The sequence below is a fragment of the Siphateles boraxobius genome, unplaced genomic scaffold (genome assembly GCF_051911475.1).
Source record: "Siphateles boraxobius isolate OS27281-9 unplaced genomic scaffold, OSU_SipBor_1 130, whole genome shotgun sequence".
Taxonomy (NCBI): Eukaryota; Metazoa; Chordata; class Actinopteri; order Cypriniformes; family Leuciscidae; genus Siphateles; species Siphateles boraxobius.
In genome coordinates, this window is record NW_027508734.1 from 26136958 (window position 1) to 26162168 (window position 25211).

At 36.8% G+C, this 25211-nt stretch overlaps 2 protein-coding genes across 21 annotated transcripts in view; both read left to right on the top strand.

Moving 5' to 3' along the window:
• The first annotated feature begins 443 nt into the window (after window positions 1–443).
• aktip (akt interacting protein) lies at window positions 444–17935 on the top strand. 10 transcript variants are annotated; one of them, XM_077228930.1, is made up of 11 exons: window positions 457–546; window positions 653–759; window positions 1760–1863; window positions 3581–3789; window positions 5656–5720; window positions 7489–7589; window positions 11646–11734; window positions 12061–12159; window positions 12559–12666; window positions 16653–16713; window positions 16955–17935. In XM_077228930.1, the coding sequence occupies exons 3-11, from the start codon at window positions 1822–1824 to the stop codon at window positions 17060–17062; spliced, it is 882 nt and encodes a 293-aa protein (XP_077085045.1). In that variant the 5' UTR covers window positions 457–546; window positions 653–759; window positions 1760–1821; the 3' UTR covers window positions 17063–17935. The 10 variants fall into 10 exon arrangements, with proteins under 10 accessions (XP_077085044.1, XP_077085045.1, XP_077085052.1 ...); XM_077228933.1 differs by lacking the exon at window positions 653–759 and adding an exon at window positions 3016–3091 and having other exon boundaries at window positions 485–546; XM_077228939.1 differs by lacking the exon at window positions 653–759 and adding an exon at window positions 3016–3091 and having other exon boundaries at window positions 487–546; window positions 16653–16753.
• Window positions 17936–18674: 739 nt separating this feature from the next.
• chd9 (chromodomain helicase DNA binding protein 9) overlaps window positions 18675–25211 on the top strand; it is an 85210-nt gene continuing 78673 nt past the window's right edge. For 9 of the 11 annotated variants that reach the window (XM_077228916.1, XM_077228913.1, XM_077228919.1 and 6 more), the window contains exon 1: window positions 18675–18974. The gene's annotated coding sequence lies outside the window, so the exon portion shown is untranslated. Of the gene's footprint in view, window positions 19497–25211 lie in introns of all 11 variants that reach the window. The other 2 variants (XM_077228915.1, XM_077228914.1) reach the window with 2 other exon arrangements.

Genomic DNA, 25211 nt, shown 5'->3' on the forward strand with positions numbered 1-25211 from the left:
ATTTGACTCCCTCTGTTGTCCTAAAGGGGGCATTGCAAAACCAGTCACATCTCTTGCCAATGCCAATGTATGCTGAACATGCATTTCCTTTGCTTTATTCTAAAACCCTGGATGTGGAACTGTCTTATTTTTTTTGTAAGATACCTGATATTTCACCTGTAAACGTGTAAAAACGCATGCATATTTGAAGTATTGTTTTATAAAACTAATAAAAAAAGAAAACTATTAGACATCCTATTATTATGACAAGGAATGGTTAACTGTAAAAGGTGCACTGAGGCTCGTAATTAATTGACCTCTTATTATGCATTAATAAAGCTACCCAATAATCTGTTTTATAAATTCCCATAAAACCACGATTAAAGGGACCAATCCGAGTTTACTACTTTGGTCTGATATGATATAGCTACAGGGAAAAGCACCAATAGAATATACCGTGCGTCTCTATAAGCCAATGACAGAACGCGAATCCATTCCGTGCAGTCAACTGGGAGGGTGGATACTACGTGTTTTAAAAACGTGCGAAATGTCCTGAGTTTAAGCACGGTAAGTTTCTCAAAGTCCATTCTAATGTAGAAATATATATGAACGTTTAACGGAAATACGCCATGTATGTACTGTAAGATCAAATTTACAAATCTCGTCCGCTCAGCTCACAACTCGAGGTAACAACACCGGAGGTCAGCTGATTTAAAACAACTTTCCGACACTTTGCGGCAGATGCCTTCCCAGACGATTTTAAATGATCTAAAATGATCGGTATATACCTAATATTTGCTGTCTAAACGTTATCCTGGAGACATTTAACCTTGTGGATTTCTGTTTTTAATGTTTGATAGGGTTAAGAGCTTGTCAATCACAATGAAATCCAATCACCGTCCCTTAGTTTATGTTTATGTCCCGCCTTTTCCTGTCAAGTTAGTTAGAGGCGTGTTCAGTATTTGTCTGAGATTATTCGGGTAACCGTGTCGTCGGTGATTTGGTTAACGGTGCGGCATTAAAAAGCAGTCTCAAACTATTTCACATGTGGACAAGTTACTGTGTGACATGTCTTCAAACAGGTGACAGTATTTGTCGCAGGTAAGTTAAGTGGAAGGCCGTTTGTTACGAAGGTTTTGCTAAATGAAGGCTAACGTTAGTCTAACTTAGTCCATTTACAAAATACCGTGTCAGTAGCTGCTATCTTAAACCTTGCTTTAAAAACTGCGTTCTCACCTAGAGAACACTTTATTAAACGCTAAAGTGTACATGTCATGAAACAAAGCTGTCTGCAGTGAGTGTCAGGGAAACATGAAGGCAATTGTTTTATGAGGAGTCAGAGCTCTTGTTTCTAGTTGAGGCGGTTCTTCCTGTGTGCCAGGCGTTGACATCTGTCACGTTTCTACTGAAATTTCACTCACCTTGGTTATAATTTTATATGATTTTTAAGTTAATAATTCGGGTCTTTATACATACAAACATATCGCTGACTGTTAGGATGCGGGTGCCTTACATGAGGATGATCATATTTGGGGGTCCATGGCATCTAAAAGATTGAAAACCCCCGCATTATATACTGTACCTCACTGAAGTTCTCAATAGCACCGGCAACAACATGGTTTTTGGGGATTGGATTGCCACCAGCTGCCATACAGCATCAGGTTGCCCATTGTGTTCTTCAGATATCTAGGCTCTCATCAGCACTTTTTCTCTCTCTCTCTCTCTCTCTCTCTCTCTCTCTCTCTCTCTCTCTCTCTCTCTCTCTCTCTCTCTCTCACAGCGAATTCTTCGGATGCCACCAAAAAGTGGACAAGCATACACCCATCAAGAGCTCAATGAGTAATGAACCCATTCTGGAGCATGTCGACAAACGCTGGTCGTAAGGTAAAGTATGGCAGTCCTAAAAGTCTGAAAAGCCTTTAAATTTACACCAGAACCTGGCCCGTACCTGAGAACACTTGACTTGATCATGCCTGACCCAACAGATGCTGTTAAATTTGAGGCCTAAATCCGGCCTGAACCTGTCTGCCGTGTTGTGACCGAGAGAGTGCGTGTATATACATATCTATATCTATATCTATATCTATATATATATATATATATATATATATATATATATATTTATTATGTTAAATTTTTTCAAACCTAAACCGACCCAAAAAAAACTACGTTTTTCGGGACCCGTCGTGCTCGGGTCTTGTAGCAGAACTCTAGGCAGTCCACCTGTATGTCGTCTTGTAAACGCCAGTACTTTTTACATGGGATGCAAATATATGAATATAGTGGGCTTATAAATGTGTATATATTTATATTTAAAAAAAAATATCTGTTTATTTTTTTTATAAATCTTGAGGTACTGCTTGACATTGTTATGCAGCATATCCCAATGTGCTTTACCTGAAGTCTAAATGCACAAACTAAGAGGAATGGACTGGTTTACAACAGGTGACTTCTTCAATAAGGAACTCACGTGGGAGGCTAAGGGTTTAAAGGTGATTTCGCACAGATCCGTGACCGCCTCTCTAAAGTCACAAGCTTTTGTGGTGGAGGAGGGTGTTTTTAGGCTAGTGGCTCATTCTTCTAGAAAAACATTGATTCATTTTGAAGTTATGGTTGTTTTAAACTCTTGCTGAAGTCTGAGAATTGCAGTCAATTAATGCATTTAACTTAGAAAAGAAGTAACAGTTTGTTCGTTGCACAGAGGTGTTGTCGTCCTGACTTTGGTGTGGCGTGGTGTCGCAGCTGTCATAAAGACGTTAAATTCAGCTGTCTCTTAATAGATGCTGACTCATGACCCAACTGCGTTGTCTCATTGATTTATGGTAGACACTTAGACTAGCTGTTTGTTATTTCTTTGAGAGGTTTATTTGACTGAATTCTATGATTATTCAGCTTGAATTTGTTTTCGTTGGCTTTATTAGAGGCTATGTCCTGAATCGCTGAATCCGTTTGCTGCATTAGTTATTGTTTCCATTTAGCCCCTACTGCTTGTGAATTTCTGGTGTCTGATATTTACTTTCGTCTCTTGAATTATAGTGAGGCCCAGATGGAGTCTGCAGGGTTTTTTTTCTCTCTGTGCTAAGAGAAATTCTGCATAATGGATTCAAATAAGGTAAAATGTATTAGGCGAGTCTAACAGTGCTAGATCATGCTTATTGGTAGATTACCGCATCATGATTAAGAAAAAATTTAAAAAAGAAACAAACTCTCAAAGTGTTCTCCATTTCTGAGTTCTGTGATATGGATTTATAATGGGTGAATAGCATGACTTGACTTATCAAGATCACATTTCACTCAATCAAAAGAAAGAAAATTAAATATGTTATTGTCTTTTTTTGTTTGTTATAAAACTCATTTTCTGATTCTAGTAACTGTTTTACAATTAAAAAGTATGACTGCTTGTTTCATTAACTAGAACATTTACTGCAATGAAAATGTGTTTCTTTGAAGAAATGGTCTAGAACAGTAACGTTATTAGGCAGGTTGAGTACTAGAGAAATTTGGCCCTGGGAATTCCAAATGTTTAAAACATTAACACTAGCAAACAAAAGGAAAGGGTAAAACAACTATGAGTTTCATTTGTTGGTGCGTGTGTGTGCAGAGATCTGACGCTGAAGAGCAGAGTGGTCCTGGGGAGCAGAGAGCCAGTCCAGCTCGTCCTTTGTTTGGTAAGAAACAGCTTCCCTCCATCCCGAAGAATGCCATCCCCATCACTAAAGCTGCCTCTCCAGCCTCCTCAACACAGTCTGCCAATGGCACCCACGCCTCGTACGGCCCTTTCTACCTGGAGTACTCGCTGCTTGCTGAGTTGTGAGTAATGGCCCGTTGTTATTCATTGGCTTTCGTAGATAATTGTACATGAGGAAGTTGGCACACCACAGCTCCTTAAATGAAAAAACATAATTTATTGCTTGTTCTCACCAAAAGTGACCTTCATTGGACAGACTAAAGGTGATGATACACAGGGCAACTTTTTGAGCAATGTTGCTGGGCAATCTTGCCGAGCGATTGTTTTGGCACTTTCCCATTGAAAATGGGCAATACATTTCTATCTGGATAATTTAGATCGGTTGTGGGCCCTGTGTCTCATCTGGTTGCCCGTTGACGGCAACATTGCCCATTAACATTGCTGCATTTATTTAATAAAAAATACAGTAAAACAGTAATACTGAGAAAAATATTATTTTAAATTGTAATAATATTTCAATTTTAATAAATTTAAAAATTTAATTTGTTCCTATGATGACAAAGCTGAATTTCCAGTGTCATTACTCCAGTCTTTGGTGTCACATGATCCTTCAAAAAATCAAGCAGCACTGCACAATGGTTTTCAACATTGATAATGATAAGAGGAATAAATGTTACTTGAGCACGAAATCAGCATGTTAGGATGATTTCTGAAGGATCATGTGACACTGAAGACTGGAGTAATGATGATGATAAATTCAGCTTTGACATTTACAAGATTAATTTCATTTTAAAATGTATTCAAATGGAAAAGTAGGGCTGTTTTCGACTAAGGATTTTCATAGTCGAATCTGATTCGTTAGATTTTGCCATAGTCGAACCTGGAACCTTTTTTTTTTTTTTTTAGATAGCAGCTAGACGTTCGGTTGAATATCTGTTCGTCTGTTATAGGACAACTCGCTCTACGTTTATTTAAAATGAACAGCAAGACAACTAGAAGTGAATGTGCTTTCCATTAAATGAATCCTTAAAAAAAAAAAAAAAAACGGCTTGAAGTCGTTCATCCTCGGATGCGGCGTCGCGCGCGCTGCTACAGAAAGAGCCGTGCACACACCCACGCGAAATGGGGTCTTGCGCACCCAACGCGTCATTTTTTGCCGCGCGCACCTTCGCTCTTGTGCGGACGCGTCTGGTATAAACAAGGCTTTACTCGGTGTCAGCGCACGCTCTGATCGGTAAAGGTGCACAGACCTCTCCCGAATCTTCTCCAGCACTCAGCCTCCGAAGCAACACTAACTCCGCTTCCGTTTCCCTCGTAAGATGATATTAGTATTTAAACATTCTCTATGATAAAAAATGTTTGTAAAAAATATTTTAATAGCACGGTTTTGGCGGTTATAGAGTTCTAATGACGGTGATCAACTATAACCGTCGGTCTCACGTTATATAATAACCGTCACACCCCTATGGGTTAAATAACACTTCCCTACTATTCGACTATGAGGTTCATAGTCGAATCAGACCTCTCCGAATCGAATCGTCGAATCCTCGACTATTAGAAGTTAGCCCTATAGAAAAGTATTTTTGTTTTATTTCTAATAATATTTTGCAGTATTACTGTTTTTACTGTATCTTTGATGAAACCCTCGTTGAGATTTTTGCCTGCTGGATGTGCACACTTTTTTATCTAATTCTAATTGTACAGGAGATCAGATCCACAGGCTTCCACTAGGTTTTGGGCAGTAATAGTTGTGACTTCTTAGTAGTGTTGATTTAAATGACTATAAAACATCCTAAAACATACCCAAGATAGAATAAGATTTTATGTTTATGTAACCTAACCATCTAAGAATATGCATCAAGCCTGTTATTCACATTTGTTATTCTGATTTTCCCTGGAGTTGTGTAGCAACATCTTTAGGTTATGCGGTATTTAGATTTTTAGGTGTATTGTTGAAATGGACAATTGTGACCATGTCTCTGTTGCAGCACATTGGTGATCAAGCAGAAGCTCCCGGGTATCTATGTACAGCCTTCATACAGATCAGCACTGAGTAAGAATGTCTTCCTCCACTCTCACGCAGAAGGTTCTTATGCTGCATTCCATTCAACTCAAAAAGAATTTCCAACTTCCTGTCTGGAATAGTGCAACAGAATGTGCAGTCAATTAACTTCTACTTGGAACCTTGTGTGGAATTCTGCAACTGTCAGGATGAGGATGCATTGTCACGTGAATATGCTGGCATGATTAATGATAAATGCACACTTTCAATGAAATTAAATGCAATATGTTCGCACGCATTCAAAACAAATGCTAGGATTGGTGGAAATTTGTTTTTGAATGGAAGGCAGCGTTAGTCATTGTTTTTTTTTATATATTGCAGTTTTTGCATCAAATTGATAATTTGTGAAATTATTAATGTCCAATAACTGAGCTGAAGAGTTAAATTGATTGCTGTATTGCTGACAGTGTTGTGCAAGTTACTTCCAAACTGTAATACATTATACATTACTTGTTACAGTAATTTAAAAGTAATTCATTACCTTACAATATTACTGTCGCAGAATTGTAATGCGTTACATTACTTCTGTATTACTTTTGAGTTACTTTCACCAAAATAGCTATACAGTAGTATAACTTAACAGTCTAAGGCTGTAACGATATGCGATATGAAACACTCAGATCCACGAATCTGCAGAATGGCGAGACACCCCTTCCAACTCCAAGAGTTATCCTTCCCGTCCAGATCCAATACTACCACATCTTTAAATTACTATTAGTATTATTTGAATTTTGAAGTTAACATTATAAAATATTTCAACAACCAATTGCCTGGATTTAATAAATAAGTAAATATAGCAGACAATAGATCACGACACGGAGGCGCCTGCGCGTGAACTGGTGCGCATCTCATAAATTAACCGAAACTCAGCGTAGGTTATAAGGTAGCCTAGCCTACTTCACAGACCTGAAAAATATATATATATATTGAAATGTCTACTTGTAAACAGAACAATTCAAAACGAAAGAAAACGGACTGCTCTCTGCTTATCTGTATGAATGTGCATCAACTTCATCTTTATTAATAAACAATTAAAATGTCTCCTTGCTATATTTGACATATACATAATCATTGCTTTTGCCGTTTTTTTGTGACAGCTTTTAGTTGCTTTCCTTACATCATGTTACGTGAACGCGTCACCACCGCATCAAAAACATGATTGCGTGATGAAAACATGAAAAATACCACCTAAACATAGCCTAACTGTTTAGAAAGAAAACGCAGAACAAATAGAGTAGCCTAATGCACATACGTCCATCTCGCGAATTTACAGTCTTCATGCCATCTTCACCCATTAGCCGCTTTTCCACTGGCCAGCGCGAGCACAGAGGCCGAAATCATGCCTCACGGCACTCCTGTAAATAATAAATCGCTAAAAAAAATATATCAGACGCTATCCATTTAGTCTTTATTTACAAACTTGGACACCACACGCGGCTATTGACTGACCAGGAACAGGTAACTTAGCCTACTAGCATTTTTCATTCGTTAATGTCTCGCGGTCTTGGTGTTTTTTTTTGTTGTTGTTTTTTTACAATAAAAAAAACTAAAAGTGTGTTGTAACGCAAGCGTAACTGAACGTGTAATATAGTAAAATAGTACTGAAAATTGATTAGTAATGCCTTACACTACTGAGTTACACCAAAAAGTAATATGTAACTGTAATGGATTACTTTTGTAACGCGTTACTCCCAACACTGATTGCTGATTTGCTCTGTCAAGTATATATCAATGTATATATATATATTTTTTGTTGCAGTGTGGTTTGGTGTGATTTTCATTCGGCATGGCTTGTACCAAGATGGTGTTTTTAAGTTTACCGTCTACATTCCTGATAACTACCCAGATGGAGACTGTCCTGTAAGTATGGTATACATCTTTCCACTGATTTTTTTTAGTTGTAACATGATCAGGGCATTGCGGCTTGTGTTCATTCAATCCATGACTTGCTGTGATGTAGAGATGAAACTGTATGAAAATTACATGTCATGGTTATAGTGATCAAAATGATCACTGTTATCAATATTATGTGCTGGAAATGTTAAAAAAGTTCTGATACACACAGTGAAATCATTTCACCAAGTTTTATATCAAAAACTGACACGCAACAAAAATACAATAATGTTTTAGATAAACATTAAAATAATAACATTAACAATGACGGACAGGTTTTAAGTTTACGAAAACATGTTTGTTGAGTGACTTGTTTCATAACATGTTATCTATCAACATGTACTACATGTTTAAATAAAGTTTTGACAAAGTTTCGTAAAATAAACCTCACATTTCATCCTTTAAACCATTTTTTAAGAAAAGAGAAGATCAATTAGTTAATGATAAATGATTTTAGGCATTTCATCTGCTCTGTAAATAATTCTAGTTACCTTATCCAGATTGTTTACATTTTTAAAGCTTATTTTCCATCAGCTGGTTACAATTGAAAATATTTGCAATTTTATTTTTTGTCATGTATAGGTCTGAAAAAAACAACAAAAAAACAGTGGTGATAAACAGCTTTTCTATAGAATTTGGTTTCTAGAAAGACACCAGATTCCACCACAGCAGGCTAATCTATTGCCTAAGCTAACCATGGTAAAGACAGACCTTGCTGTAGTCTTTATTCAGTGTTTTAATGTCAAATGGAATGTTGAAATACTTTAATCTTAAATCTGTAACTGATGATGTTATGACATCAGGGTGTGTCTAGGAACAGAACATTACTGGCTGCTTGGCCTCTGAACCGGTTCAAGGAACGAAAACAAAAACCAGAAATGAACACAATTTTTACAGGAACAAACAAAAACAAAACCCAAGTTTAACTGTTCCGAACAATTTAAAATTAGCATTAACAACTTATTTTTTTTTTTATTTGATAATTTTATTTGGAAGTCAACCAATCTTGAATTCAAATAGTACGGCTTATGTAAATGTTACGTTTATGCATCCAATACGAGTGAAATGCCTGCGCTCAGCTGTCAAGTCATCTAAGGGAAGTCGCAGTAAAGGCTGATTTATATTTCTGCGTCGGACATACGCCGGAGCCTCTACGCCGTAGACTACGCATTGGTTTTAATTTATACTTCTGCGTCGTTGTCCGGGTTGACGCACGCAGAGGGAGCATGTGAAACCCGAGGGAGTGGTTTGAGCAGACCAATCACAGCGCTTGCGTCCGCGTAGAATTGTCGCGTTGTTACATTTTTGGAGAGCACAGCCTACGGCGTAGCTACGGTGTAAGTTCGACGCAGAAGTATAAAATGGGCTTAACAATGTGCTTGCATTATCTTTTGGATCTCAGGAGTTTTGAAAAAGAATTGCAGGTAATATCCAGCGTGGTGTGTGTGTTTTTAAACCAGCAAAAATGGTAGGCCTAGGTTAGTGTAGAACCGCTGCTATTCAGGAAATTAAAAAAACAACTATTTTTTAAAAATCAAGTTAGTACCGTGGCTTTATGTATGGTCAGAAACTTGCATTTTATATTATTAATATTTCCAGCGAATGTTGAATATTTGTTTTTATGAGGCAGTAAGTAGATTGCATTACATTTATCAACTTCCAGGTTACAAAGTTTATTGTAGCTATGTGGGCACTCAGTTTTTCCTGGTGTTAAATACACTTAGCCAAAATGTTGTGTTATAAAAGATGTAGTGCTATGCACAGGCTGAATTGGATATGACTAGACAGCAAATACCAGACTAAGACCCTCTTCTCCACTCCTCAAATACATAAAGCCTTAGCCTTTTTAAGCATCGTCTTTTTTGAGTAAAGAAAATGCTGTACTTATTTAAATAACAAAATGTGTGCAGCACTTAAAGGATTAGTTCACCTCAAAATGAAAATGTCCTAATAATATACTCACCCCAATGCCATCCAAGATATCCATGTCTTTCTTTCCTCAGTGGAAGAGAAATTAAGTTTTTTGAGGAAAACATTTCTGGATTTTTCTTCGAATAATGGACTTCAATGACAACCAACATTTTGAAGTCCAAATCAATGCAAGTGCTTTAAGGGACTGTGCACGATCGCAGCTGAGGAGAGGGGGTCTCATATCGTGAAACGATGGGTCATTAAAAAAAAAAAAAAAAAAAGACTTAACTACAATTGTTCGGATTGAACTGATCTGCAACAGGCCAGGAACTACGTCATCACGTTGAAAGGTCATGTCCATGTCGCCGGTGCCGGCGGAAGTACTCGACCCACTCGACCGTGCAAAGGAGGATAGTTCAAATTGTATTGGCCGCTTTGTAAACAATGGGGCGGTACTTCGAGAAGGGTCTGACTGCAGAGCCGCAGAGCCACAGTTTCACCACAGCAGTTTCACCACAGCAGTTTCACCCGTGCTTGCACTGTTTCACTACAGCAGTTTTATTTGAAATTATTATAAATAGTTTGTGTTCAAGTCATTTGTTTCATCTGTGTTCAAGTTTACACATTAATCCTTCTGATGATGTTCCAAGATGTTAAAAACGCTACGCGGCTGATCATAGACAAACAGGGGGAGAAATTAGCCTACTATAGCCTACTAATATGTCTTCGTTCATAGTCTGTCTGACATATAGCCATTAGAAGCTATGTGTCTGTCATGAATTAGCACTGAATTGATTCTCAAAAATACGGAACAAAGTGCGTTCCCGTATCAGTTCAATACGGAACAAGACTTTTATGTCTCAAATACGGGACGATTCCGTATTATACGGAACGGTTGGCATTGGCAACCCTACATTGAACAATAAGTGAGTAGGCTACATGTTATACCAGGCTGTTATTTTTTGGAGGAAAAACGTAAAAGATTAAACTGTTCATGACACAAGCATTGATTTATTTCAGTAAAGGACCCTGAAGGCCTGCGAGCAACAGTAGGAGCAAAAAATAACTAATAAGCAAAAATAATTGGTAACAATAACCATTAGATCGTTTTAGGACAGAAAAATGTGACAGCGCATGTGCAGGTACAGCTGTTGTGGTGATACTGCGCATGCGCTGGTAAAACTGTTGTGGTGAAACTACGCTTGCGCGGGGTAAAACTGCTGGGGGTGAAACTGCTGGGGTAAAACTGTGGCTCTGCAGACAGATATTATTGGGTACTTCCGCTGGCGCCGGCGACATCGAGCCTGACCTTTCAATGGGATGACGTAGTTCCCAGCGCGTTGCAGATCAGCAGAATCCGAACAAATGTAGTTAAAAAGTGTATATATAATTATTATTATTTTTTTTTTTAAATGACCCATCGTTTCGCTAGATAAGACCCTTCTCCTCAGCTGCGATCGTGCACAGTCCGTTAAAGCACTTCAAAGACCTTTGAAACTGCATTGATTTTGACTACAAAATGTTGGTTGTCATTGAAGTCCATTATTCGAAGAAAAATCCAGAAATGTTTTCCTCAAAAAACGTAATTTCTCTTCCACTGAGGAAAGAAAGACATGGATATCTTGGATGGCATTGGGGTGAGTAAATTATTAGGACATTTTCATTTTGAGGTGAACTAATCCTTTAATTCACGATTGAGCCGGGCGGAGCTACTGTATGAGGTTTTCCAGACAGTTTGAGGATCCACTAGAGTTAGTGTTGTTGTGTCCCCCAGCCCCTTTTAGCCCTGCTCAACTTTATCAAGTCAGAAGAGGTGTTTTTATTTTATTTACGTTTCAATGATTTCCTCAATGAGTTTCTTATTCCAGGTTTGCAAAAGTCACAGAAATTAATAAATACTTAACTCATGGATTGTCTATATAACTGAATATAGATATGTTTCTTCAGTAATCATTAATGTCTTAAAAATATGATCCAGAGGGTTCCGAAACCTTTTGAACAATTAATTTTGAAGTTTTCACTATGGCTATATCTATTTGTCATCTCAGTTTGCAGTCATTAGAAGAGCTAATATATTTTTCTTTTCTTTTGCAATTATGTGTGTTCTTTCAGAGGGTTGTTTTCGACACCCCAGTTTTCCACCCACTAGTGGACCCAGTCTCTGGCGAGCTGGATGTGAGAAGAGCTTTCACCAAATGGAGGTCTGTTTAAAAGGAAATAAATCCCTGCTGTCGTTTTCAATTGTTTAAAGTACTTTATTGGCATGATTGTCTACATATTTTGTCTATAATGCTTTAGAAATATTATAAGTAATGACAAGGAAAAATAACTAATAAACTAACTAACTAGCTAATAAAAATGTGTTTAAAGTGAGGTGCTAAAAATAAGGTGAAAATTATATTTACATAGACATTTATCATTATTGCCTTCATGGAGTTGCCATAGTCTAAAGGGGCTCAAGGTTATTTTGGAAAAACTTTTGTGACTATGGGGAAAGGATTTTATTTATGTTTCTCTGATTTTGCAGACGAAACCACAACCATATCTGGCAGGTTCTTATGTACGCCCGCACAATCTTCTATAAGATCAACACCATGGATCCACTCAACCCAGAGGCTGCTGTGCTGTGAGTGGTGGATTCTGTATCATTTTTGTAGTCCCCACAGTATGAACTCTTCCGAGCACTAACACTTGTGACAGTCACTAGATAAGAGTGTCAGCCACTGAATTTGCTTCTGCTTTACAGTGAAATTAAGTAACCACAATCTCTCTTTCTTTCGTGTTTTGGCATTGCCTATGTTATTCTGAGCTTATTTTTACTTCCTGTGCATCTGAAGACATATGGTGCTTTCAAGCTTAGTCCAACCTCAGACTTGGCTTCACACTTCAAGATGAAAGCTTGTTTAGCTTTTGTCCCCCCTGCATTCATTTCCTCTTAGCTGTGCCTCCCAGTAGTTATACGATTGTTTTGAAGTCCTGTACTCTTGACTGCTTTTACTTACTAATATCAATGCTCTCTGTGCAGGTATGAAAAAGACATCCAGCTCTACAAAAGCAAGGTGGTAGACAGTGTCAAGCTATGCAATAGTCACCTGTTTGATCAGCCCAAGATCGATGACCCTTATGCAATAAGGCAAGTACAACAATCAGATGTTGTGTTGTGGAGGTTTCCTCCATAATTATGGTCTCTTAGGCTATGTTTACACTAGGCCACGTTTTAGTTGTTGTTTTTTTAATAGCATTTTTATTATCTGACACAGATTTTATATTGTTGCGCACATAAAAAAAAAAAAAAAAAAAAACATGCGTCCCCCTGGAGTCGGCTATCGCGCGGGCGCGATAGTCTTGCTTTTTTTCTTATCAGTGCAAAACAAACTCAAAATACTCTGTTAATTTTGATCTAACATATTAAGTGTTGTACATCATTAGATACTGATAAGTGTCTATTTTTTTTGTGGATACTCACAATAAAAACAAAGGGTTGTGCTTTTCACCAAATAAAGAAAAATAAACATGATGCGCGTTTTGCTTTTCCTCTGTGAGTGAAGTCCATTCTGAAACGCGTCCGAAAAATAACTGTAACTTATGGGTTACTTGTCATACAGGCACGAGTGTTTTTCCATAATGAAGCTTGAACTCTCTTCTTTTAAATGAATTAATTTATATAAAAAAACTAATATTCTCAGTTTATGTAATCTGTATGAAAAGAGAGAGATGTCAGTATTTTTCTTTCCAGCTCATTATACCTCATTACGCGTTAATGTGCCACGCCCACGGAGAGCGCACGGTATTCAAACGCAAATGATCTAGGGCAAGCTATGCAAACATGCCGATGCCCACCAGCTGGATTATAAAACACATCGTGTTTTGTAAGTATATTACTACAGCTGTGTACACAGTGTATCCTTTCACTGTGAGGAATAATACTATCTAATAACCCTGGAAAATGTATCAAAAGTGCTGGTAGTTTCATTTCGAGGAGCAACGGATCCAGCTGATGTAGTAAGTCATTTATTCTTAATAACTTTGTTCTAATCGCGATATTGAATAGTGTCTGACTGTAAACCGCAAAAAGACTGTTTAAATATGAATGTGTGTAGGCTAAATGATGAATGAACGGCACAGGTGCACGCGCTTTGTTTACTACAGTTATACAGCGCGTGTCTGTGCCGTTTAGGGCTGGGCGATAAATCGATTTTATCGATTAACTCGAATGTGTAGTTTACGCCGATTTTTTTTTTTTTTTATGAAAATCGGTTTTCTCTTTAACAACCGCCGACGCTCCCATCTGGGCTCCCGTAGTTCCGACCGGGCTCAGCGCTTGCCATGATAGAGATACACAAACAACATGGCAAATGAGCAGGACCGCGGCAGCAGAAGCACACCCGCCGAAAACATTTAGGCTACAAGCTGAATCTGCAGGGCCGCCAACTCTCACGAGTTCACTGTGAGAGACGCAATTGTCACTTTTTACACGCTCTCACGCCACACATCCATTTTCTCACGCAGAGAAAAATCGCGAAGCAAAGAGGACACTGACACCGACAGACAAGACAGAGCAGGTTACTATCGATATGAAACAGATTCTCAGATTCTGTCAATTGTATTACAAAATTCAAACAATAAACACCGTTTTGGCGCTTGTAAATGTGACGTGAAAGAACGCTGGCAGATCTCAGTTCAAGCGGCACGTGAACCGAACATCTGTTAGGCTACTCTTTACTACCAACTTACCGAAATGTAATAAAATCGATCGATCAGTGTTTTTCAACCACGGAAAGATGTCCATAAAACAGCTGGAGAACAACATATGTCACGTAACGTTACATTTACCTCAGGATGGCTTTTAATGACCCATAGAACGCATGTTAGTTAGACGCATTATAAAATAAAAAAACGCATTATATTTAATTTCAGTTAGTAAATTAAACCTTAGTAAACCTTTAATAATACCAGCTGACAGGGCTCTTTGTACGTTTACAGCATTAGGAGAATTTTTTTTTTTTGGGAGAACAATTAACACATTAACGTATCTACTGTACCTATTTATCCAAAGGAATTTATATTGAATAAAGATCAGAATCAATTCACAAGAATTGAATTGAAATTGGGAAATTTGTGTTAAGTTATAATAAAAACAGTAGCATACCAGTAAACTTAATAAAATTATGTTTAGTTACCAAATAATTTGACAATCACAATACACTTATTGTAATGCAAGTTTTTTTTGTTTTTTACACATCCCCCCCAATCCCAATCCACCCATTTTATTTTATGTTACATTTTCATTGTTTTCAAAGACAGGGCCTGCCCTCTTGTCTTTTTGGCTTGTTGTTTTTGATTGCACTTTAATTGAGATCAAATCCCAGAAGGGAATATTAAAACAAAATAAAGTTAAAACTTGTTTTGAACAATTTCTTTGTCATCTGCAGATTGATTTTAAGTAGGGAGAGAAAAAAATCGATTTAAATCGTAAATCGGATTTTTTGTGAAAAAATCGGGTATTTTTTTTTTTAGGCCATATCGCCCAGCCCTAGTGCCGTTCATTCACTCTCGCACCTACATTAGTAAACATTATGTTTACATGAACACATCCAAACTATATTGCTATAGCCTACCAAGATGAGTAAAACTAGACTGAAATATGTTGAAATAAAATGTCTGTATAAGCAACAAACTGCAAATTCACATGTATATGCTAATATATCATACATAATGTTACAAACTAAATATGAATGTTTAGAAAAGATTTTGTGATTAGTTTTGGATGGATTATAAAGTTTTGACTGTAAAAAAAGACTACTGTCACATTAAATAGGTACGCTTTTGTTCACCAATTTCTGCTCATAGTTAAATATACTATAGTATGATGTTTTGTCAAAAATAAAGTAGGTATATTGAATTATCAACTAAGATGTTATTATAGTGTTTGTTCCAATATTCAAACTAATGAATCCTTACCTTTTTTAATACGTATGATAAAATGTATACTTTTTACAAAGAAATACACTTGAAATATTGTTAAAATTGTAATTGTAACATATTTGTAATTGGTTACAATTTCTAATTGTAAAATATGTATATATAGATAATTTATTTTGTCCTTGCATTCTTTGGGATCCTGTGACAAGCCTGTGTGAAAGGCTACTTAATATGCAGCTCATTATGCGGCACATTATCCGGCCTTTGTCTTCTCAGGTGTGAACACGCCTCTACGCATATTGCCTTTCCAAACAAAAGGTGTCTTATAAAATTTAAATCAATGTATTGTTTTGTGTAAAAGATTAGGCAGGATGATTTTCAGATAATTTTGAAGCAAAAATTCTAGGCAACAACACTCATTAGTCAAAAGTCTTGTGGACACATATTTAGTATGTGTTTTGTGGCCTTATTTCAGACACTTTAAGTTTTAGTTTTTTCAATAACCACGCATAAACATTATTCTCTAAAAAATACAAACATGTACATACATGTTGCTCAAATATTACGGTAGCCCCGTTTGTGCTATATAGAGTGAATTTACACCTTTGCCATTAACATGTTTATAAATAACTGAAAAAAGCACAAATGTCAGAGCATGTCAGAACACCTCAAGGACCCCAAAAATCCCTTAGACCTCAGAGGGTTAAGTCCTCTGTGATTGGTTAGCGTTGAATTCATTTCTTTGGAATAACTGGGACCCCCGTTTGAGTCCTCGGGTTGAGTTTTAGCAAATGTCAATATCATGTCCTTAAAATGTTACTCGTAATCTGTAACATGATTGTACAGTACCAAAACATGAAGTTAGAGAGTTGAAACAAGATGGCCGTGCCGGGAAGTCAGCCAATCAGAGATGGTTTTACATCGATTGTGAATCAGCCTATGGTAGTAGAAGCAGTGGGAGGGGAGAAGCGGAGAAGCGGAGGGCTAGACAAAAAAAAAATCTGATATGGTCAAAAGATCTATGGATTAAGCCTTGCAGTGTAAATGCAGCCTTACTGTTTGAATCCTGAAGTCATGTGTGAAAGTGAAACCAGGAGTTTTCTGTTCAGTGAGGTTAAAAGTTCAGCATTGAGTCATCAGACTGGACCTCATCTCATTTGTTTTTCTGTATGTAATATTTGTTTTTTCTCTCTGCAGCTTCTCTCCGTGGAATCCAGCGGTGCATGAAGAGGCAAAAGAGAAGATGTTTGCACATAAAGTGAGTGTGTGACGCTCCCCTGACTGCTCCTCACAATCAAGTAAAAGCTGGCTTCTTCCTGGTATCAGATGCATGCTTCATTTTAAATCAGTAGCTTGTGTGTGTGTGAAACACTATTTCCGCTCATATATACTGTTGTCTTTTTCTACGTTCTTGTGGGTTGGTTAAAATGTGAATTATTGTGAAAATATGAATTGCAGCCTCTGTGTTTGTGATCAAATTCCTTCTCTTGTTGTTATAGCGGCGACCAGATGATTATAACAAAGGATTGCCAGTGTCTGGACTGTCTTGGGTGAAGCCTGGTTCCACTCAGCCTTTCAGCAAAGAAGACAACCCCCTTCAGACGTGAGCCTTCAGTGCTTCAGTCTGTCCACCTGGAGGGGCGCTATGCTACTGTGGCTGCGCCGAACCACATGTATAGAATTCTGATGCAGTTCTATGAACCGCATCTTCATTTGCAAAACCCTTGCTCAGCTTTAAAAGAAAATAATTTTAAACTGCTTTAATGGCTTCTGAACTTTAGACATGTTCCCGGTATAGAACTAAAGACCCCACTCGTTCATTTCAATGCTGAGGCTTGAACGCACAGAGATGGTTCTAGCCAATAATGTTACTTGCACATGTTTTCAGGCACAACAAATCACCTCACTTATTTGTGTAAGAAATGATCTTCTAAATGATGAATTTGGTTTTCTAACAAATAATTTGATAGATTTGATCGTTTCCTTTCATTTTCCTTTCCCCACGAAATTTAGTTAATACCGGTAGTCTTAATGTGAAACGTACATTAGCAGACTAGGACAGAATGCTTTTTTCTCTTTTTTTGCATCTTGGTTTATTTGAGTTGGGTTTTTTTTTTGGTAATATCCCGTGTATGAAATGGTTTTAATGTAAAATACAGAGCAAGACAAATACTATTCAGTAAGACTTGTTAATCCTTATTTTTTAGTAAATCACTTTTATTGTGTCCTACTGGTTTGATCTAAATGGGATTTGATGTGTAAATAGTGGAGCAGTTCAATTAAATGAATGGCCTCGATAACAGAGTCCATAAGCTCATTTATTTATCTAGAAATTTATGGTTGACTTTTTTTTTTTTTTTAACTTTTTTTTTCTTTCTATTTTGGGCAGTTTCAGTAAGAATACTAATGTTAGCTCAGCTGTGTAAGTAATGTATTTTTTTTTTATCTGTTAAAAGCCAATAAATGCATAAAGAGTGAAACTGGTCTGATATTGTATTTAGTGGGAATACTTTTTAGTGTTGATATTTGCAATAAAATGTTTTCCTCCTGTTTATGGAGAAAACATTAAAAATCAAGAGAATAATATAATTTGGTTCTGCATGGATCACAAATTTGCTGTTTGTGTGGCATTTTGTGCATCACTGCTTTAATATTGGATTTGCTAAATACTGCTTTTAAGATTGTGTGTGTGTGTATGTATATATATATATATATATATATATATATATATATATATATATATATATATATATATTAGTAGTCAACATTTGAAGTGGATCAAAAAAGTTAATCAAAGTTGTCCTGAGACAAGAATGGGTATTGTTTAAAATACATGTATAACTGATGAAAGGTTTTGATCCACTTCAAATGTTGACAACTGTGTGTGTGTGTCTATATATAGGCTTATATATATATTCTATTTTGATGAAAACCATGCTGTGATAAAGCGCTGGTTAAAAAGAGTCGTTATGATTATACTCCTTTTGCATTTGACGTGCTCCAGTTTCTGCTGTATTTGTCAGTGTTTACAAGAAACCGTTCCCAAAAGATCCACCAGAGGCGATCAAATATCAGAGGGACCGACAGCAACTTTTCTCCGCTTCTCTCCTCCCACTGCTTCTACTACCATAGGCTGATTCACAATCGATGTAAAACCATCTCTGATTGGCTGACTTCCCGGCACGGCCATCTTGTTTCAACTCTCTAACTTCATGTTTTGGTACTGTACAATCATGTTACAGATTACGAGTAACATTTTAAGGACATGATATTGACCTTTGCTAAAACTCAACCCGAGGACTCAAACGGGGGTCCCAGTTATTCCAAAGAAATGAATTCAACGCTAACCAATCACAGAGGACTTAACGCATATGCAAATGAACGTTTTATCTTCATCCTACGTCAGCAGCGCTGGAACCGCTGAGGTCGCCCAGCCGCGATATTAACTACGCCAAAACTTCGGTATTTTATTCCTCCGTAAATGATCGCGCTGTAACCGGACGATTTGGTTTCGTTTGGGTAAGTTCGTTTATGTGTGTCCTCTGCTAGACTAAAGATAATGTAGATGGTTATAGAGTGCGACAGTGCTGAAACTCAGGTGGCTGTCAGTTCTGATGAGAGAGAGAGAGAGAGAGAGAGAGAGAGAGAGAGAGAGAGAGAGCGTGACGTTCAGCTGCCTGAAGGGAATCCCAGTCTGGATGAAACACCCGTAGCACCTGAATTTAGGTAGACTCTCACGATATGAGCTCCACGTGAAAAGCACGACACGGACAGGCAGCAAACGGTGGTTCTGAACTAACAGCGACCGAGCACACTCCAGAAAGTAGACCAATTGCTGTCTCCCGACGAACGTAAGAGGAAAAAGAACAGTTTGTATATCAAGGATTATCATGTTCCTTCGCTGTCTTGACAAACTTGAAGAGGACACACGTTTAAAATTGGAAATGCTCCGGTGACAAGGCTGAAACGCGCATTCCAGGTGATGTTCTGGATGGTACACTGATTGTGATTTCATCTATAATGGAGTGTAGATTCATACAGGTAAAGTTAATCTGCGAAGACAGAGGTGGGATTACAGGCTCGACCATTAGAAGATAATACCAGTAATATTAAGAGTTTTTTGACCTACGCTCAAAGTACTGTATTGGGGGATTCTTCAGTTAGAGTCACTTTTGACAGCTTTGTGAAACATTCAAAATATATTTTCATTCATTTTTACTGGAGTAGCCTAAAGATTTGATCATGACGGTGATCAACCTTCACGTGCATTTTGGTATGCTATATTTGATGGTGTGGATTTTTATTGATTTCTTTTTTTTATGATGGTGATTTCAACAATTGCTAACAGCAACTTGTGTTAGAGATGGATGGTTCATTTTGAATTTATAAGAACAAATTGTTTCTTTATGAATTCAAATTCTCAAGATTTGGTAATGGCAGATCAGAATGTAAAAGAAAAAAGAAAAAATATGCTCTATTTGGAGTTATAATGACAGTTTTTTGCACAAGAAAAAAGAAGACAAAAATGCACACAAATTAGCATTAATTTTCATTATTTTAAAACATATTTTTTAAGAGGAGGGAGAGGGTGAGAGTAAATAAACATGTATTAAAGCTCTAATAATATATTCTTTAAATTAGAATGATTTTTGTAGCAAAATCGTGTTTATTGATATAAAAAAAACTTCCCCTAATTGAAGGATCCATATTCATGCACGTGTAGGCCTACAGAAAACCTGGTTGTACCATTGCACTTTTTGTGTTTATGGGACCTACAGAGCTCAGTTAGATAGCCTAGCCTATTCTTCTCTCCAACAGTTTGTTTGTTTTTGCCACATGCTTTTAGTCTATATTAACTCACTTTAGTTATACACGCAGCGATCAAAGTCTGCAAATATTCATTATTAGTTTCAGCTCTATATTTTCGAATCAGAGACCTCACTAGTACAGGCTAGTAAAAGTTAGAGCAATCTGAACCGAGATGCTGCTGGGACTCTGTGGCTGGTGACGTATAGGGTCACTAAGTTACAACTTGTGCACTACTAAATATTTTTGCGTTGCACCATTAAACTTTGATAAAGCTGAACTACTCCACATATAAGCTAAATATTTATGAAAGCTTCCGATCAGGAGTAATGTATGGAATAAAATAGCAGACTGTCTGAAATGCATCAGTAGACATTTACACTTGCTTACATTTTAAGAGAGAGAGAACATGATGTGTGAATAAATCACTGTTTCAGCGGATCTAAAACATCCTAAACAGCACACCTCTGTTTGCATTGGTCCATGTTTTGCATGTCAAATGAAATCAGTCATAGTAAATAAATCTGATTTCTTATGTTTTTATGTATCACCATTTATTTAATTATTGATCCCTATAAATTTCAAATAAAAGTTTCTGAATGTTATTTACATATGAAATATCTGTTATGTTATTTGTAATATTAGCATCGTATTTAATGGAAACTCACACATTTAAATGTAACTTTTGCTCATATATTTAAAGGCTGCTATTGGATCATTGAGGGTAAACGTCATGTGACTACGCATTATCTTACGGAGAGCTTACGACCTACTAGCTACGTTCTATCTTAAGAACAAATGGTGCAACCAAATAAAGTACTACAGAGTTAGTTACAAACTAGCTAATAATAATTACTAAGCCGCTATATTGTGGACTTTCGTTACAATTTAAGTAAGCTTACAAATGGCTGGTGCTGGTGTTGCTTCCATTTAGCCTTTAATATGTTCAGATAGTCCACCTTGAATGCACTGTAAGGGGTTGTTTATACAAGTAATCTTCCATGTAAAAAAAAAAAAAAAAACTAGACAGTGTACAATGACATGTTGCTTTTGTCTTGATACAGCATTTCAAATGCATTGTCTGTGATGTCTGTCTAGCGCTCTTGATGTAGAAAACAATTAAAAAAACAGATGGACACAAGGAAGCACCCTGTGTGAAAGACCCCAAAGTCACTTTGGATAAGTGTTTGCCCATAAGTCACATAAAAGGAAATATTAAACACGGATACATATGATACATAATATATCATTTTTTTTTGTAATATAGGGCAAGGTGGGATTCACAGTAAATAATTAGAAATGTGCTTAAACTCCAAAAACAATAAATACCTTATCCTTGTCCTTGACACCCATCTCCATCTGTAGTACTGTTGAACTTACACCAGGAAGCAAAATGGCATTCAGTGATGAGTCAATGGAAGCTCCAGCAGGGAGAGTATAATTTGAGCCCACATACATTTTCCTTTGCTTGAAAAATCATCTCTGAGTATCATGAGTCATGATGAGATAGAAGATAACTGAAGTACTTTTCCATTAGTTCTAGAGAAAATCTTGTTCAGCCAGCTTTACATTAATTGATTCATTTTGTACATCAACTAATAACTGCAACCGGTGCATTGTCAGTAGTTGGTTCATGTGTATACTGTTTAGACTTTTCTGTATCAGAAAATGTGAATTTTATGATAGGATTATTCCCTATGCCATATTGTGCACCGGCAAGCAGCTGTTTCTTTCTGCTTTTCTTTTAAAGAGTGGCTTTTGTCATTCCACAATTAAAGCAGGTTCATTATTTGTCCAGTCTTATATACATTTACATAAGACTTTTATACATTTATAAAATACATTTATACATTTACTTTTCAAAATTAAATGAACATTTAGAACACCCTTTGTTTTATATTACCTTGGCATTAAATAAATAAATACCAATTAACTGCTGTGAGGGTGTCTCGAATACGACTTAGAGAGTGATGGTAAATTTGATATCTTTATCTATTCTGACTGCCATAATCAATCTCTGTATATATATATATATATATATAAAATATAAATAAAATTATTTTAGCTGATTTTAGCTTTCCCGTTTGCTCCAATTGCAAAAAAAATAAAAAAAATAAAAAAAAATAAATGCTGTAATCTCCCATTTACCACTATAGAGGTTCACCCAATGATTACTTGTTTTTGAGAACCCTGGAAATATAAAAAGGGTCCATTGTTCATGCGCAGTTCTTTTATTTTTACATTCACCTTTGTCATAATCAAACATGCACTTAAACTTAAAAATACTATTTAACAACAGTTAAATGTGATCTTTATCAAATTTCATAATAAATGTCCATGTTTCATACTATACAATATAATGGGTTAATAATGCTTCAATTAACTTGTAGCATTTAAAACAATTTTTCACAATCTACCGTCTGTCAGCCATAACAAGCCATTTAGCAGCTTAATCATATTAGTCAATATTTTAATGAAAGGACATGAACTGTTCCTACAGGGATCAGGTGCAAGAAATTGCATTGTAACTTCCTCCAGTTCCACTTTTGATGTGGAAGTCATTGCAACTTTACTCGCCACCTGTCATGTTGGTTAAAGCATGCTGTGCTGTGGGAAAATGAATCACTAAAAAAAGAGGTTACTTGATAGGGGTGGTCCAGCATCAGCTTCGCTCATCCAGAAAAAAACTCTGACCATAGTCAAATACAGCTCTGAAACTGGTCTCGGGTCTCTGGCACCAGGCAACCTCTACAATACCTGCTCTTTAGATGAGTCACAATTCAGCGTATGACTTGGCTGCTGTCACAGGACAATTTCACAACGGAAATGTGTTGACTTGTGCAGTCCAAGACCAGCAGCGCTTGAAGTCTTGTTGACTTGTTGAAGTCACACTCTCTCACTGACACTACAAACGCCAGTGGATTTGCTTTTTTAAATGCATTGCATCACATCGTTGATTCATGTTAGTGACTTTTTCATGAACCAGGGCTGTTAGGCATATTGCAAAAATGTAAATTGAATGGGGCATTGTAGGTTACTCTATGAAAGAGACTTGTGTAAGATCTAATCTTTGAAGAGTGTGTGCTGGGGGAGGGGGTCGCAGAGTTTTTCAGTAGTAGGAAGTTGCACGTGTTTTTGCTTACAGATAGTGCACGGCTAATGGCCTGAGACGGCAGGGCTCTTATCAGTGGGTCTTTCAGCTGTGGACTGATGCTGTTTCCTGACACCTCTAGCCTTTTATTCTCACAAGAAATGTTATTGTTATTAACATTGTTATTAATGCGATGTAGTGTGCATTAAGAGGAGACCTCTATTAATTGCGTACCCTTCTTCTTAATGGTAATAACTTTATATCACAATAAACAACCCACTCAACTTACTCTCTTTAACATGGCATATCCCACATAGAGCCCTGACAGAATCACAGAATCCAGTCACAAATAGAACTTACTGTAAAGTGGAATGTCACGAAATTTTATAATTTTTGGATGAATAAATCAAAAGTAGGGCTGTAAAATGAATGAAATCATGAAATTGACTTGTGTCTGTGAATATTAAAGCTCAATAAGACCGCTATTGAAATCTGAAGCGTGTCTGTGAATGAGAGTTGCAGAGCTCATGGTGTTTTCAGCATCTGCAGTCTCACTATGAGGATCTGCAGAGCTGCTCTAAGTTCACTTCACGAGCATTTCACCATTTCATTTGATTAAACTATCGTTATATATCATATACACAGAAACACAAAGGTCTTCTCAACAACCCTTCAAAACGGTCTTGCTGCGATAGTCTGTGTTAACTTAACGGTGTTACATGGTGTTCAGCCACACACCGATTACATCACTTGCCCACTGCGGCACCGCCCCCCACCATCGTTTTGATTTTCATGGTAATAAAAATAATTTAGTTCAGTTAGAGAACAGACTGTACAATTAAAAACTGAACGTGTCTGCTCAAAGCAGTCTGTGCTGAACGCAATCGCAGCACAGATCAGCAGAAAGAGTGAGGCGAGCTGACTGACAAGACGATGGTGGTTAAATACAGATTTGGTTTAAAAACTAAATGTAAAAGCTCCTGAAACAATTTACTTATAATATCAAACATCAAAGACAAAATAAAAAAGCAAAATACTTATATTGGGATATGTTGTTATAGTGAAGAAAAAAAACCTCATATTGTGAAATAAGTTTTTAGTCACATTGCCCACTCCTGAACGACAGGTCAATAAATGTGATTGACAAAATAATAAGCCTATATGATGCTTATGCCCTCAAATGAGTGTGATTTCTTTTGTGACAAGAAAACTTTTTTTTTTCAACACGTAGTCAACTGACAACTGATGATCAATCTTTTGTGTGTTAAACACAATCCACTAAATACAGTACACACACCTTTATTATAGAAAACAAAACAAAACAAAAAAATCAGCAGCAAACATATTTCTAGAAAAAAATCTTTGGTGCACAGTAGCCTAGTTTTATAAAATCTAAACATTTTAGCAGTTTTAAACATTGTGAACAGTAACAACCATGAGTACGCACAGTATAGGTGCGTATCGATTTGGATCGGTTTCATCTGACCGATTCCCGATCACCAAAAATGTCAGTATCGGATACTAATATCAGATCTGTGTATCCATAGTTGCAATGATAATTGTAAATTGCCACTGATTCTTTACACTTTGGTTCTAAAACATATTGTAAATTTAAAACTGCTGTAGATTTAAATGAAATTGTGAAATCAACACTTTTCACAATTCCTTAATCAAGGCAGCAGTAATCATACTGTAATTTTTCCAGTCCCATCCTTATACTCCAGACTTAAAACATCTTTAAGAAACAAAGTGATTTATGTACATTCTGCAGAAGTGTGCCTCTCTTATATAATATGATATAGTCTGATATCATATCAGTTTCTTGCAGATGACTTGAAAAGACAGTAAACCTTAATTAC